This window comes from Gadus chalcogrammus, chromosome 3 (genome assembly GCF_026213295.1).
Source record: "Gadus chalcogrammus isolate NIFS_2021 chromosome 3, NIFS_Gcha_1.0, whole genome shotgun sequence".
NCBI lineage: Eukaryota > Metazoa > Chordata > Actinopteri > Gadiformes > Gadidae > Gadus > Gadus chalcogrammus.
Genome location: NC_079414.1, coordinates 9717070 through 9729672, shown reverse-complemented (window position 1 = coordinate 9729672; position 12603 = coordinate 9717070). Strand labels below are relative to the sequence as shown.

At 42.4% G+C, this 12603-nt stretch overlaps 1 protein-coding gene across 1 annotated transcript; it reads left to right on the top strand.

The window, feature by feature from the left end:
* Positions 1-4026: 4026 nt before the first annotated feature.
* On the top strand, positions 4027-6249 carry LOC130378701 (cerebellin-1-like). Its single transcript, XM_056585408.1, has 4 exons — positions 4027-4123; positions 4523-4699; positions 5011-5142; positions 5954-6249. The coding sequence occupies exons 1-4, from the start codon at positions 4027-4029 to the stop codon at positions 6247-6249; spliced, it is 702 nt and encodes a 233-aa protein (XP_056441383.1).
* The last annotated feature ends 6354 nt before the right edge of the window (positions 6250-12603 follow it).

Below are 12603 nucleotides of genomic sequence, written 5' to 3'. Positions count from 1 at the left end.
CGTTTCCACCGCCAAAAGTGGGCGTGACCCGGACTTTGCCGTACCCGTTCCGGCCCCATTCTAGGGACTCCTCCGTTGCGGTACCCAAAACGAGACCAGACGCCTGAAAGCATAGCCTGAAAGGGTCCCGTTAAATTCTAGCTACACCCCCCCTCCGTTGATTGGTCGACAGAATCGTCTATTCCGGGTGACGCGGGGATAAAAACAAACAAACAGTAGCCTCGAGGTATTATTCTTTACAATTAACATGTCGCGTAAAAAGCTTGCTTGGGCGAACAAGGAGGTGGAGACGTTCGTCTGCATTCTTGGGGAGGAAGACATTGGCCGTTTCTCAATTCCTAGCACGCGTACTACGGACTCGATGACTTGCAAGCACGTACTTGGCAAGTCCGTACTTCAAGCACAGACTTGCGAGCACGCGAGTACGTACCTGCAATTGGAACAGCAGCGGACTCGATGACGTAACCACCTCTGCTCGTCCGTTAACTTTGCTACGGCCTCATTTAGGCATATACTACTGAACAATATAAACAAATGATATAAAACAAAATCCCAGCCTCTTTCATTTTCAAATAGTATGTAAATATTCTGAATGAATAAAAAATGAAAAGATATGCGTGTCCTGTCATGTGTATGAGCTATACACACACGACTTTATATATATATATTTATATATTATCTAATATTATTATTATATTATATAAATATATATATAAGTTAAGAGTAACTGAAGCTACAGTTGTGCGTCTTCTCCATATTGTCCGCCCTCGTACTGCTGCGAGTGCGAAATGCATCCTGGGATTTATAGCGGGAGCAAGCACACACGAGCCACCTCCGATGCATGCTCGGTGAAACGGCGATATCGAGCACGCATCCAGAACACTTCCGGGTTTTACGACAGTACTCGCTTGATGCGTGCTTCGCATTGGAACAGTGCTCGGGCAACGACTGATGACGTTTCACGAGTCCACGAGCACACGAGCACGCACAAGTACGCGAATTGAGAAACGGCCGTTGTTTACGATGTTTAAGTAGCTGCCGCGGCGATCGACATCCGGCCTACCACCAAGGGTACTGTCGGCAGTGGAAACGCGACCTCGGAACTGAGCTGGGCTATACTGCCCCCTCCCTACCGCCCCTTTGCGATCCGATCCGTTCCGCACCCTGCAGTGGAAACGCGGCATAAGAGGCCCAATAAATACAATGAGAATAACTGAAAGGTACTATATGTAGGAATCAGACGCGTCTTCTCATTACTGACCCCTCTATGTGTTAAGCGAACTGCAGTCTGCTGATGCTCACGCATTCAGAACACTGGAAAGCTATCTCATTGTGTTGCGACAGTAACGATAGCTATGATATTATAACTCTCGTTCTATGATTGTAGGCGTAGCCGTCCAGGCATCGCCAAATGGGCTTGTCCCGTGCACTGAACATTTCAAATATGCACCAATCAACGTGGGCACCGCCCACATTTCCCACGGCACCGTGTATATAAAGGGGCGCATACCGCAACTCATCCTCCACGCTATTCTTTCAGCATTTGGAGGGTACAGCAGGTTGGAAACTAGACGGCTATGCCTACAATCATAGAACTAGAGTTATAATATCATAGATATCGTTACTGTCGCAACACAATGAGATAGCTTTCCAGTGTTCTGAACAAGTCCTTCCCGCGCTGCATGCCACAATATGTTTTAATAAAGCCACATAGTTTACGAAGTAAAGAATTGTGGAATGATCAATGATCAATTGAAAAGATTCAAACAGAGTTCTAAAGCCTAAATGGAGTAACTAATGTAAACAAAACCTGCACACCATTTAGAATGGTTGGAAGCAGATTAGCTAACAAATAGCTAAAGTTTGAATACATTTGAGATTAAAAAAAAATAGCTGAGTTCTGATACATTTTGTAATGGTTGAATCGTGTGTGTGTGTGTGTGTTGGAAAAGTGTTCATCGAGATAAGCTCACAAAATGACAGGTCTTGTCCCATTGGACTCCTTGGAGTTTCAGCATACATATGATGTTTCATATGACCGTTTGTGTAGATAGCATGAAGTGAAAAAGGGTGAGGCTATTTGCACCCCTGGTCCAATTATCAGTATATGCTATTTGTACCCTGGTGCAATTAGAAGTAAATGCTATTTGTAGCCTTGTACAATTATCAGTATATACACACAGAAATGTGTTATATTAATACCCCCCCCAGTGCAAATATCAATGTATGCTATTTTCACCCATGTGCATTTACCCTGGCATATTGGTCACACAATGTAAATAAAATAAAGAAACTGCTCCAGACAAGAAACCCTCACAGCATATTTTTAAGTGTGGTGGTCAGACTCCTCAAATACATTTGTAAACAGTAAACACCCATGATTGCCTAGGATAACATTGGGAATAGCTACACTATTTTGAATTGTTAGCCTCCTCAACATGCAAGTAAAACAGTTTACTTTAATCTTTGACTATTGCTAGATTGAGATCTGATGTGTAGGCCTAAGTATTCTCCAATTCTTAGGGCTTGTCCTCTGAATATCAGGGAGGCACTGAATTTGAAACTTTATGATACAGGAGATCCATCCATGTAAACTCTATTAAGTATCACTGACTAAGAACAACGACTTACAAAGTTTTTGCTTTTGCTACGTCCTCTGCCTACTGCTCACCAACAAGAATTTCTCTCATGCCAACTCTTAAAATTATACAACACACAACTACATGTGTACTGTAGCTAACACTGATGAGACTAATTAAATGAATGCAAGCAAAGTAAATTTTCTTACAACACAAAGATTTGTTTATTGTGTTAACCAATAATAAAACAATAAAATACATAAAAACACTCTTTTTACATTATGTAAATAAACACCCTTTTGGTGTATATTTATGTAGGGTGTTTTTAACTATGTGGCCAAGTCTAAAAGTAGTATGAATAGACACGCCGTTATTAATATTTCTCAATAACTACAAATTGAATATACAATAAAATGCGCTGAATAATAATAATAATAATAATAAAGATGATTAAAATAAATAGATAACAGATATCGTGATATTTTTGTAGTCCCTCATATTTTGACTGATGCTTGATGTTCTTCCCTGTATAACCTCTAGGGGCCGGTAGAGAACACTAAAGTTAATGGTATCCGCTTCCCCCGCCAAAGCCCAGAGGTCGGACGTCAAGTGAGGAGAATTTAAGGCATTCTTACATCAAATTGTTTGCATGCAGTCCAATGTGTTGCATCTAAAAACAAAGCGCATTGTATTGTTTGTTTGGTCACACACACAAGCACGCGCACACATACACACACACACACACACACACACACACACACACTCACACACACAAACACACATGCATGCCCATGAACACAGTCCATAGCTAATGTAGGGCAAAAAGAGATCATCGTAAACAAGCAACGGCTTGATCTTATCAGCGAACCAGACACCTCTGGCCTCATAAACCGCACACACACAGATCAGATGATACTTCACTCTGGGGACTGTACCGACACACTGGGGACCCTATCAAACCGGCCCCCACACCCTCCTGCCCTTGCGGGTCACACCTAGGCTAGATGAGGATCTGAAGGCTGGACATGCAGATGCAATAGAGAAGGATCTCAGGGATTAGAAGTTTTCTATGGGTCGATTGTCCCCCGGTTTCAGCAACCGGCCACCCAAGTTCCCTCCACCCACTTGGGGACTGAAAGCACCTGTAAATAAAACACACCCGCCAGCCAGGAGCATCAGTTCCTCCATTTCACAGGAGTCAGTTATTCTTTCCTTCCCTGTTGCTGCTGGAGTGGATGTAAGACAGAGGAGAGATCTCCGGTGTTGGTTGTCATTGTGGTGGTGGTAGTGTTGTCGTTGTAGTGAGTTACTTTTTAGATATGCAGCTCTGAACTTCAAACTGTAGCTTTATTTGTGTTATCTCCATACCAGAGGTGGATCTTGGCTACAGAAGGAGCTACAGACTGCTACTGTTCCACGCCTGCGTCGTGTCCTTCTGCTGGTTGAGATGAGGGCTGTGGTGCATCTTCTGTTGGCTGTGGGCGTGTTTCACCTAGCTAGGGCCCAGGAGTCGTCTGAGATCCTCCGCCTCAGCAAGGCAGCAGGTACTCCCTCCGACCCTCTGAGAGGAGATGATATCAAGGTTTCTGTCATTCCTTGTGATTGGTTATAACGCGGATGAACGGTTAGCAAACTGCTCATGGACGTGTGATGTGTTAAGTGATATCTCACTTTATTCATGGTTGCAAAGAGCAAACTCTTCAAATACGTTTAACCAAGTTAAAGTAGTTAAAGTAACACCGTACTACTATTGTCAATTTTAGGTGCAATAACCTGTGGGTTGAGCTCATGCTGTTAAGAATTTTCTATCAAAAAAAGTATACCTCTTTAAAACAAAAGCTTGAATTATTTCAAGTGTTGTTTCTCATTAAATGACAAGCTACCGTAAACAGCATGTCCCCTACCCTGGGGGTGACAGTAACGGTCTGGTTCTCCTCCATCAGTGGCGTTCCCCGGGGAGCTCCCGTGTCCTGGGTGGAGCTGCGACTGTGCGCTCCGCCAGGTGGGCTGTTGCTGCGCCACCAGCCGCATGCACGAGGTGGAGGACCTCACCTACACCCGACTTACTGACATATGGCAGAGCATCAAACAGCTGGACCGCAGCGTCCAGGAAACCATAGGTATCATGGCAATCATAGGAACTATGGCAACCAAGGGTAACATGGCAACCATAGGTACCGCGACTACCATACCTTGGCAACCAGGTTGGCATGGCTTTGTACCATGGGAATCTCAAATGCAATGGTAGCCAGGATCGAATAAAAAATGTCAGCACATCATGTGTTGTCCTTTATCATAGTCATAACTCATGCAGGGCGGACGGCAGGGGCAGAGAAAAGTGCATCAATTACGTGTCAGTTATGTGCGTCAATATGACGTCATATCAGCTATGATATCGTGATTATCTTGGTGCTGTCCTGGTTTTTCTCAGGGGGAAGAAGGGTGGCTTTCACTGCCTCAGGGATTCCCAGCATGCACTGCTTCGGACCATTCTCCATCGATGTGTCTGTTCCCTACAACACCGTCTCCCTCAACCACGGAGACGGATACAACCCTGCCCTTGGTGAGCTCCATTGTTCTTATTGTTGTTTAGATTACTGTTATTCTTACTTAATGATAAGTACCACTATTATTTATCGAATAATACAATTAATATTATTGTATTATTATTCATATAAAAATTACCACCAGTATTAACAATGATCGATATTATTATTATGATAATAATATCCACATTACATTGTACAACTATTCTTTACAAACTTCCCTATTAACCTCTTTATACGAGTACAATCCTTAAAACTTTACCTACTACTAATGTGATTTCTAAAAAAAAGGGTATTTTACTATCAATACTTTATTTTCTTACTTTATTCTAGAACAATAATTCAAACTCTGCTTATTACCTTACTAAAATAACATCTGTTCAATGAGAACACCCTAGCCACCACCCAGAACACCCTAACAATGAGTAAAAACACCCTTACGGTGTGGAACACCATAGCAACCACATACAACAACATGTAAACCAACCGATAACGCCCCAGCAACCACATAGTACACCGTAGCAATCATCCAAAATACCCAAGAAGCAACATATATCCCTATCATCAAACCACAGCACTACTACACTTTACTGTACATTTCCAATACACAAGGTACCTATTACGTTATTTTCACCAAGATGCACACCACATTTTCTTCAGAAAAGTTATTTTTCAACATTTGTAGCGTTACATAATATAAAAATTCATTGCGATTACACTAGATTATTATAAAAATCATGTTATCCACTTTATTTTTTGTTCTCCTAATATGGTTACTTCCGCATCACATTAAGTGTCATGTGATCGCCTCGTCCATCCACCCCTCAGGCGTCTTCACGGCCCCCCGCGCCGGCCTCTACTCATTCTCCTTCACGGCCTACTCCCGGCGGGCCTCCGCAGGGGACCGCATGTTCTTCCAGCTGCAGCTGCTGCGGAACGGGGAGGTGATGGCGTCCGTGTGGGAGGAGAACCGCGAGGACTCCGAGGACAGCAGCACCCAGGGCCTCCTGCTCTCCCTGGAGCGGGGGGGGCAGGTGTACGTGCTGCTGCGCGCCGGACGCATGCTCTGCGGTGACGCCGCCGGCCACAACACCTTCTCGGGTTACATGGTGCACGGCATGTAGTCCTGACCCGCTTGTCCCCCGCGCACACACACACGCTGGCGTGCACGCAAGCCCGCTGACATGCACGCACGCACACTGTCATGCAGGCACCAGTTCACATGCAGGCACTCACAATGGCCTGTACACCCAAGTTTATGTACTCACACCCACACACACACGTACTCGCACGCGCATGCACACAGATACACGCACATAGATACATGCGCACAGATACAAACACACACGTTGACCTGCAGGCACGAGTTCACTTGCACGCCCACACGTGCATACTTGCCTGTGCATGGACAGATGCCCCTGCAAACACAGGCAGGAACGCACACACACCACACACCTCTTGTTCTGACCTGGCAATCACAGGAACAATAATATATACATGTATTCACCATTTCTCACCTAAATCCTAAACCAAACCATCTCTAACCTATTACCTCTAAACTACTAACTAATAACCTACCTCAACTTAAGCAGCTCTCTCCTAATACAGACAAATTCGATATTTTGATCTAATTTAGTAAGATGGAATCCAACTTTTTAATCCATATTTGACAGGAACATGTTGATAGGACATACGCGGCAACACATACGCTTTGGGAACGTATCATTACACTGGTCATACTGAACAATCTAACACAGGTGGTGAATTACAATATGAGTGTAACTTTAATTTGTCCCCCGCATTGAGGAGCCCAATGTGTTTTATTATTAAACAGTCTGATCAAAATCCAGATAAAGATGTTTACTTTGTTCATCTGTGTGTGTGTGTGTGTGTGTGTGTGTGTGTGTGTGTGTGTGTGTGTGTGTGTGTGTGTGTGTGTGTGTGTGTGTGTGTGTGTGTGTGTGTGTGTGTGTGTGTGTGTGTGTGCGTGTGTGTGTGTGTGTGTGTTTGTGTGTGTCTGTGTGCGGTATGTTACTGCATAATGTGTGTCATACATACAAATATGATTTCTTTTAGCAAGAGAAAGTGCTAACGTTTTTGTGTATGTGTGTGGAAAAGAGGGAAAGGGATAGAGGAGAGATATAGACCAATAGAAAGAGAGATAGCGAGATAGATAGACAGATAGATAGAGAAGAGAGAGATAACTTTGGTTATCTATATATCTCTGTATACATTCTATCTCTCTTTGTTAATTATCCTTTTATTTTTGTAAAATTGCTAATGCCATGCCAATAAAGTGCTTGGATTGGGCTACAGCAGAGAGGTAGCGTAGTTCAGCTGCATTGGCAGATGTACGGAGAGAGAGAGAGAGAGAGAGAGAGAGAGAGAGAGAGAGAGAGAGAGAGAGAGAGAGAGAGAGAGAGAGAGAGAGAGAGAGAGAGAGAGAGAGAGAGAGACGGACGGACGGACGGACACAGAGAGAGACAGAATCCAGCTTCCTATCAGAATTGTGTGTTCAGGGCTCTCCCCATTATGGCCATGGGGAAGGCCTGGATAGGGTGGAAGAATCCCACACTCACAAGATGGGAGTGGGTTACCTGCTGCAACACACACATCCTCCCATGTGTCAGCCTAGTGCTATGCCAGTACAACAAACTGGTGGGCACGTTGTCCACCACCGAGGTGATCAGGATGATCAGGAACCCCCGGGAAGTGTCTCCTCTACCTGGTCGCCCCCCACCCCCTCTCCACTGGTTTCCCCCCCACCCCCTCTCCACTGGTTTCCCCCCCACCCCCTCTCCACTGGTTTACCCTCCACCCTCTCTCCACTGGTTTACCCCCCACCCCCTCTCCACTGGTTTACCCTCCACCCCCTCTCCACTGGTTTACCCTCCACCCCCTCTCCACTGGTTTCCCCCCCACCCCCTCTCCACTGGTTTACCCTCCACCCCCTCTCCACTGGTTTACCCTCCACCCCCTCTCCACTGGTTTCCCCCCCACCCCCTCTCCACTGGTTTCCCCCCATCTCCTCTTCACCTACTTGACCTACATGACGTCAACGCCATGCAGAAAGGCGTATGTACATAGTAAAAATACATGGTAAAGAATAAATATTCTCAACGTTAAATAAGGACATGAATTTTTGGAATAAATTATGAATATTCAACCCGGCCAGCATTCAGTCGACTAATGCAACACTCTGACATTACACAGGGGTCATCATTTAAATTCATACTTGCATGTGTTAAAGTATAGCCCCGCGCAGCAATATGTAAGCCACCAAAAAAGATGACTAGCAATTCACAACAATTGTATGAAAGTGGAATTACTCTATAAGCATGAGAGGCAAATTAACTTGAGGCCTGCCAGGTAATCTTTCATCCTTCAGTCAATTAGTGAAGGGTCGATAAACAAATTGTGTGGACGTAGAAACCAGCCGCCATGCAAAGCTCCTCAGAGCAGACTGAATATACACACACACAAAATCTGACTAAAGAGACAGTGTTATTTTTGGCTGTTGGATAGGAATTGACTAGAAATAAAAGGAGAAACATGAACACTGTCTTTCTCTCTTGAGACAACGGATTCTGCTCTGTCTCAGTTTTCAAAGTGCTTAAAGCTTCATTGTTCAGTTTACTGGTCTGAGAACGGATGCAGAGTGACATGAAACATAAGCTGCCTGCTGCACATGCATGATGCTGTTGGTTATTCTCAGTCTCTTTTTATTGGTTAGTGCTGGTTAGTACGGGGGAGATTTTGTTAGGGTAGATAACTGCTGGTTACTGTTGTTAAAGGTAGGTTAGTGCTGGTTAGTGTTGGTTAGCGCTGGTAAGTGTTGGTCAGGGTAGGAAAGTGCTGGTTCCCGTTGATCGGTGTAGGTTTGCACTGGTTAGTATTGCTCAGGTAGGTTTGTTCTGGTTAGTGTTTATCAGTGTAGGTAAGCACTGGCTAGTGTTGCCCAAGTTGGTTAGTAAAGGTTCGTTTTGGTGACTGAATTTAGTTTTGTTTAGTGTTGGTTAGTACTGGTTTGTGAAGGTTTTCACAGGTTAGTGCTGGTTAATACTGTAGGCTAGTGTTGGTCAACCTGAGACTCCTTGACTCCTCTGGCCTTGATTGTATTACTGCTGTTATACCATTATAAACAAGTTATTGTTTACAATGTTGTATATATTTCTATATAGATGACTGCTCAGTGTCCCATGACATGCAGAATAATTTTGTTCATGTAATATAGAAACAGTTTTGATCATATGCAAAATACGGGCATCATTTAAACAAAGGCAACTCAACTTAATTCGTTGAAAGAGGCACGTGATATTGATTTAGGTGAGTGAAAGAGAGGATCTTCGTTCAAATGCCATTAATAAATGCTGTTGCCCAGTCCATTGAAATCCATTGACATATCTCAACAGCAAGAAGACAAACAACTTCCTCACAATCGCCACTATTAAAGCCGGGAGGTATGTTTATTCCCCTTTATTTTCTGAATGATTAGAAAGCAATAACCCCTAACCCTAAGGTATCGGGCATGAAATGGTACTTTTGTTTTACTAGAAAATAGATATTTTTTAAGTAAATTTTTAAGTACTTAATTTATATTCAGAGATCAGCAATTAGACTGCAATGTTTTGAAGGTCGCAAAAGACGTGCTGAATTAAGATCTGCAGAGCTCCTGCTCTTTAAATTAAGGGAAGTTATCTGTTGGTCAAATCATCTTGGGATTTCATATTTACCATCAAAACTTTATTCCCCCCACAGAGATCCTGTCAAGCACTCCAAAAGCATCATCCAGACAACAACCAACTTTCCTGAACCATGAACTTCACGGTCAATTGCTCTTCCACTTATGGCCTCCCAAAGTCTGATATTGCATTTGCTATCTCTGTTGTCACACTGCTACTGGTTCCCCCCCTAAACATCTACACCCTGTTGCTGATTGTCAGAAGTGGCGTGGAGACCATCAAGTCAGACTTTTACCGCCTTAACCTGGCGGTCTCTGAGATTTTAATGTGTTTCTACTGTCTTTTTTACATACTTTATGTACTGCAAGATATTTCAGTACTTATTCTGGGGGTCATGTTTTTTGTAAATTTCCTCCACGTCTCTCGCCACTTGTTTCAGGGATGTATCTGTGTTGAATGCTATTTGGCTGTGGTTCACCCTGTGATCTTTCTCAGGTACAAACTACTCAGGTATAAAATAATGTGTTGCTCTGTGGTCTGGTTCATCACGCTGGCCTTTTGTGTATTCTATACATCCTACGGTAGTTATGCATTCATTATTACGCATAATGCTTTGCTAGGCTTTTATACGGTTGTATTTTCCCTAATGTTGTTCTGCTGTGTGTCAGTCCTGTGGGCTCTGAAACAGCCCGGTCCAGGAGACGGGAGGAGAGTAGAGTGCTATGATGCCAAGAGGAGAGCATTCAACATCATTATGACCTCCACTGTGATCACTGTAATGAACTACCTTCCACTGGTTCCGCTTTTTTTGCTGAGTAATTACTTAAATCCACAGGTAGAGGACGTTGCTCTAGCTATAGTTCATTGTTGTGGTTTGTTTCCTCCACTCCACTACCTTCAGAGAGTCAGGAAACTTTTTCCGTCAAATTTCCTGATAACTATGAAATGTACCACTAATTAATCAATTGTCTTGTAAATAAAATAAGGTAGGATCTACCAAAATAAAAGGAGTGTAGGAAAAATATGAGATGTTTAAGTAGTACACCCTTATATCCTGTTTATTCCATATGTAATATGTAATTTTGTCTTTTTTATTTGTTGCCTTAAATCATGTGCTGTAACAGATGGAATATAAAGACTTTTAGATTAATTTTGTAATAATTTTAACAAAACAAATTAATGAACTTGAGGCCGTGCTGTGCAAGTTGTAAAGTGAAGCGAGCTAAGTTACCAGCTACTCTTTATAATATGAAGTTTCATTACAGTGAAGTTCCCCCCCAGATAAATCTGGCAAGCTTAGCTACAGCAACATGGCAAAAGTCATTGACCAATTATATATTTTTTTTTTACCTTGACCCAACAATCAATCTTATCTCAGTGATCAATACAACTCAAACAGATATGTATCCACAAAATGTTCAGTTTTATGGTCTATCAAACAATAGGCTGCGCTCTCTGCTCTCACTGGCTGGTGGAGGGTCAGCTCAAGCACTGTGTTAGACACAATTCACCGTATGAACATAATCCCCAAATGAATCTTGTGTGGACATTACTGCACAACTTGCTACTGAAAAGCTATTTATTCAGACAACAGCAGGCTACTGGGAAATGTAGTTATACTAGCAACAAAGATTCTTGTAGCAAGACTACTGGCCAAATCTGCCCATTGGTCTCCTCCCCAGAGTAAAGCCAGCAGAGCAGGGTTAAGGACATAACTTGGTCTGTGTCCAGGTGGACACTAGCATAGAAGCCTTGAGCCTTTTCCTGACCAGAGCCAACCAGCAGCGGGAAAAAACCAACACTTCATCAGGTTTGAAGCTGATTAATTCACAGAATGTTGTAGTTAATGGTTTTCAGTATTAATTAATACTCGTGGTTATCCAGATTAAAATGACAATTTCTTATTAAGATTTTATTATTATCATTATTATATAATTTAGCAGACACTTTTCCATCATTGGGAATTTAGGAAATCAAGATAACAAATTATTTGTTTAAATCTTTACTTTGATTTTTCAGTTAACACACCGAATATTACACCATATTTTGATATTCCTTTTGAATAAATGGTAACACTATTCAATTGAAGACTACTGGGCTGTAATATTAATGATCTTTAATCTAGACTATGGATTAAATTAGACTCAACAAAATGAAATAACATTTTAATTTATTCAAATCAATTTGTGAATAATTATTCCTGGCTTGATTTTTTTTAATTGTGGTGTCCAATGAAGTACTACAAGTTCTGCTGCAGAACTAATAGTATTACTGCAGTACTAATAATCACAGATGACATGATTAAACTATTCTACATTAACAGACTCACCTTTGCAGACATTACTACTGTGATGAATCCTATTGGAATAGCTGCCTTCATTCCGGAATAGACAGAACACCAGTTCATTATGCAATATCATTTCTAATCATCCCAACAAATTGATAGATTGATATTTGAGACTGGAATCTGGCCAATCTGAAGGAGATAATTGTAGTTTGCACTGGTTAAAAACAAAAGTGATCTCCTACCTAAAGGACAGAATAGGTGGTTTGTATCATTCGTCCAAAACGACCCACATGAACGATTTAGTACGGACCAGACGGACTAGGACGACAGGTTTTTGTAATGCATAACGGAAGTTGATGTTCGCATTGCATCTGACGAAACATCCAGCGAAAGGTTAATTTCATAAATAAATGTGGTTGAATCAGGGAAACTATAATATTTTGTAGTGATCATGCATCAAGTAAAATAAAGACGAAAAAGATTTTCAAAAGACATCAATATGGACCTAG